Here is a 4,918-nt window from a genome sequence, read left to right as displayed (position 1 = left end):
GTCAAGAATGCTTCCGTTACGCGACAGCGCACCTTCCGCGGAAAAGATTAACGCGCAGATTCCATGCAAATTGTGGTGAAAATTGAACCAAATCAAAGAGAAAAACATTGCAAAGACGGTCATATATGATGTTTAGGAATCCTTTAAAATGATGTTTTTTTTTCATTTTGTCTTTTTTCTATTCTAAACTTAAGAAAATTCACGAAACACAAGCTGATATCGATTTCATATCCCGTTCAACGTGAAGAAGTAAGAAAACACGGCCTCGTCGAACAACCACACACACACACAAACCGATACGTAAACGATCTGCCCTCTGGCTGCGTCTACGCAAACGGCATTCGTGACATTGCAATACGTCGTTGCCGGGAAGGTGGGAACGGGGGTGCGGTCAAGTAATTCGATTAAATTAAGCCGCATTTATCAGTCGCACCTTCCGCCGGGATGGGAAGGTTTGGGTGCACCCGCGCTACTGACCAAACACCGCGCCGCCTCCCCCACCGCACTGCAGTCACGCAGAAATCGGTTCATTAATTTATGTTACAAACTAGACCTCATCGTTGAGACACCATGGTGAACATGGTGGAAAGTGGTCACGGTAGCGCGTTGATTGCAAAAATTTATTTCTAGCGTTCTCTCTAGCATTCTCCTACTACTCCTTTCGCAGGCGGCAGTGGTTTTAATTGGCTGCCGAAGGGTGCACACATTTCACCCAGGGCGCAGGAAAGTGATCCGGAAAACCGGTAGCAAATGGGTCACATTTTTAGTAGTACATGGCGAACGAAGGCACTAGCAAGGCTGGCGTTCGTATTTTCAGAACCTTTGCCAGTGCATTTATTTGGTGGCCGTAATTGGAGAGTGGACTGTGGTTCTTTTTTTCACTTTTGCTGCTACATATGGTGGTACTAAGCTTCTTAATTATTAAGAATTATGTTGTAAGCAGCTAATCGAAGGGAAAACAAATGGCGCCTCATTAATCGTTCATTTCGTATACGGATTGGGTTGCTAAGGGTAAAAAAAGCCGGAGGGAAGGTTCCAACAACTCTTTCTTTTTGCAGATACAACTTGATGCAATAAGTGTTAAAGCTTTGCCGATAACATGTTGTGCTGCCTTTCAGCATCGCATAGTATATTAGAAAGTAATATTATAAGAACATGGTCTTCAATTATTGTAGATGATTGTTAAAGGGGCATACAACATATTTAAATCCCCCCCTTTTATAAAAACAACCTCAAAAACAACCGCATTGTTTTTATCTCGTGCCTTTCAAAGCTCCTTTATCCTTTCTGATTGAGCTGTATCGGTGGCGATGAGAGCACTCACTCAGAGCAATCTCGGTGCCGATGCACTTCACTCCCCCGCGGAATAACTGTGCGGACAGTGGGAGTCCCCTCTCTTGTGATGGGAATTTGATACCTCGATGGATACCCGAGTTAAGCCGCTGCATTTTCAACCCCGCAAGGCTCGTTGGTGCGTCCCAAGGCTAAGGAACGGCTCTGAGTGACATCCGTCACTAATCTTTGCCTTAAGGTAATCATTTTATTGGCCAATCTTTTCGGGCCACTTCAGGCTACTAACGGACTGTTGTTTTACTGCTTTCCGAACGGTATATGAGATTTGTGGAGTTTTGTGCCCGATCGGTGGCTTATTTTTCTTTCGCTCTCTCTCTGAACCAACAACCGTTTTGATGCGGTCTTGTCGCCATTTGTCTTTGTTCGTTTGTTTTTTTTCGGATGGCTTCGCGAGCTTGATTGACCAATGCAGGGGGAAAGAAAATGGGGAGAAAGAATGGGCTAAGAACACTTCATCGAAAGCGTCGATCGTTGATGTCGGTACCGGAACACATAGTTGGAGATGAATGAAGTAGAATGCATTCGGCGATCAAAAACCCCTAACCCTACCAAAATATCAATGTTTTTTGTGGCCAATGTGTGTTTTAGTTTTTTTTTTTTTTTTTTTCATTGTCTCATGCACCTAAACGCCGAACCACCTTTTTGCTTTGTAGATGCTTCGTTTCTACAAACCATATCAAAGACATTCATTGGAAACAATACCAATGCCTTTTCACTCCAACCTTCCCCCGAAACGTAAGCGATGGGGCTCCAAATTCAACAACGATACAACATCTCAATCACGGTCGTCAAGAAAACTGTTGGCATACACGGGGGTAGAGAAACGGTTCGTTTTGCGTTAAACATGCCTGCATATAACACTCGGAACAGCCGTTCCCGTTCCCCGTTGTTGTTGATCCTTTTTTTTACGTGATGTCATAAATTTTTCTTACGACATAAATGCCTTCCCTTGCCAAGTGAGTGAAGCTGATCGAAACACGACCTTAAACAGCACACACACAAACAGCGGGACAAAAACAAAGCAAACGCTTCACCCAAATGCACTTCCACGATGCACGATGCAGTGTTTATACGCGATTGTAGGAGGGGAAACGAAAGAAAAGGAAAGAAAGCCAGTGTATTTGTGTGTGCAGTGCATATGGGAAGGCAATGTGGTTAAGGTGCGTGATGCTAATTAATTTGCATACAATTGTGGCTTTTGCTTAATTCAATACACATTCGATTCGAAATTGGCTAAGTGGCGTTGTGCAATTGGAGCGCGCAAAGTATAAGGTGCGCAAAAGCGCAATTGTGCACGTGCCGAATGAGGACGCTTTTGCTTTTATTTACAACGACGTTGGATTTTTGTTGTTTGTGGGAATTGAAAACGTTTAATCACTTTGTTTTCTTCCCCCCAAAACGATACTTGAAACAACCTTTACTCTTCTTCAGTCTACATTCACTCAAAACTCCTCGTCAGTGTAAAGTTTAAGCATTTGTTTGTATGATTTATTACATTTTCGGCATGGCGCTGTCACGTTATTTGTACTATTATTTGTAACGTTTCATAACGAACCGTCCATACGGTTGGTCCTTCATTTTCCACCACCAACACCAGCAACAGCATGTTAGGGTGCGTACCAGGGTTAAGAAACCATTACGAACCTTCGACCGGTTACCCTGGGGCCCCCGTGTCGGGGATGTCAGATATCGGAGCAATCGGAGCAGCGCAAGAACGACATTCGATATACAGCAACAGAAACAGTCTTCCCATTCTCGAACGCGAAACCCGAATGTTACGCATCGGACAAAAAACGCACAAAAAAAGGTAAAAAAGGGATGGAAGAGATTAAACCCTTACTCTTTCCACACGACCCGCCGGCACTGCTAAATGCTAAAAATGAGCTTTTCGTCCGTTCGGAGCAAACCAACCCCGATGCGAAGGCACAAACCCGAGTAAAGAGGAAATGCTTTTAAAACGCAAAACGTATAAAACCCCCGCTAACATTGTGCGAGAGGGGTGTGGGGGCTCATTGCGGGCTGCTGCTGAAAACGGGGGGGGAACAATTTTCGTTACTCAGTTTTATGATTATTTATTATTTGCATATACGATGTTGATTTCTGTGTTTAAAATGTGTATAAATAAAAACAGCGTACATAAATAATATTCATTAAAATTCACTTCATCGTGTTTTATTGCGGGCTATCATCTTGCTTTCGGGGCAGAGCCACGAATGTAGCACGCTCCGGGGACGAGGGCACTTTTCAGCTGCTCGGGATTTGCGGATTCCGATTTGCGAGAAGTCGGTGGGTGAAAGAAGGAGGAAGAGGAGGGATTGCAACCAATTCTGTATGTTCTGAGATTGCGGCAAAACCAATCTCGACCGTGGCTACCCTGTTCAGCAAGTGTCCTTTCCGGTCGGTATTTCGATTTCACATTTTCACCGTCCGTGCTGAACGATTACGACCGTGCGTCTGCACCGGTTCCGCCGCGTCCGCAAGAATTCCTGCTGAGTTTTATTTAGATTAGATTACGTACTTTCGGTTTCGGTTATGAGCTTCTGTATTTTTAGGGGAGGCTTTAAATGTTACGTTTTTAATTCAGTTTTTGGTCTGCCGAAAGCGCTTAACCAAACGCGGCAGCCCTGGCTAAGGCACGTTCGATCGCTTGCTGCCGTACTTGATCACGGTATTGGGCTCGTAGTCCGGCCTCAACGCTCGTCGTGCCGGTGCTTGAAGAGTCAGCAGTGGTTTCGGATGCCGCGGTAGTGGTAGCCGCTGCTTCCGTCGTCGTCGAGTTGTCCGAGCTGGAAGTCGTTTGGGCCTCGGTGGTAGTCGTTGCTTCGGCAGTCGTCGTTGTGTTGTCGCTGTCGGAAGCTTGTGTCGTAGATGCAGCAGCAGTAGTAGTAGCCTCACTAGTAGTTGCTGCGCTAGTAGTTGCTGCGGTCGTAGTTGCTGCGCTAGTGGTCGCCACTGTTACGCCGTAACGTTGTTGAATGCGCTGTTGGGCTATTTGGGCCCGCAGCTCCTGAATGGTTAGTGCATCTGCAACAAATGTCTAACGGAGAGATAATCGCTAATATTAGACTGCAATTGTTGGAATAAGAAAATTATCTTCAACTTAGTCCTAATTCGTACCAGGCACAATAGAACCACGACCACTGTAGGTGTCAATTTGCGACGGAACATTTCACCTCTTGTTGTTGTCTGCTTCAATGCTTCAAATAGACTGAATCATTGCTAGCCGGTTTAAATGTATTTTATAGAACACCAACAAAACAACTGAACAAATAAAACGCTTCACAAACGTCACAAAGTGCTCAAACCCATTCGAATAAGGCACTATGAATAATAATGAACAAAACACAACATCTTCTTAAACACGTGCACTGGAATGTGATGAAAAACAACCAACCATGCTAACAAGTGCTCTGAATGCAGCAGAAACGGAATCGTTACTCTTGCAGCCATCAGAACGAGCTGAGCTTATTAGCACCTTTACCGTTGCGCCGTTCATTTACCAAAAAACTACCCAATATTCCAATGTCCCATAAAGTTCGCTGCCATTTTCCGCCACTAAAACAAA

At 44.7% G+C, this 4,918-nt stretch overlaps 1 protein-coding gene across 1 annotated transcript; it reads right to left on the bottom strand.

Annotated features, from left to right (window-relative positions):
• Nucleotides 1–3,499: 3,499 nt before the first annotated feature.
• On the bottom strand, nt 3,500–4,563 carry LOC1273197 (uncharacterized; the record flags this gene model as incomplete). Its single annotated transcript, XM_312151.4, has 2 exons — nt 3,500–4,390; nt 4,471–4,563. Coding segments are annotated over 2 exons (525 nt in total), but the record flags the coding sequence as incomplete, so codon positions are not given.
• Between the last annotated feature and the right edge of the window lie 355 nt (nt 4,564–4,918).

The sequence above is a fragment of the Anopheles gambiae genome, chromosome 2 (assembly GCF_943734735.2).
Source record: "Anopheles gambiae chromosome 2, idAnoGambNW_F1_1, whole genome shotgun sequence".
Classification (NCBI taxonomy): domain Eukaryota; kingdom Metazoa; phylum Arthropoda; class Insecta; order Diptera; family Culicidae; genus Anopheles; species Anopheles gambiae.
Note: the sequence above shows the minus strand (reverse complement) of the source record. Positions and strands in the feature narration are given on the sequence as shown.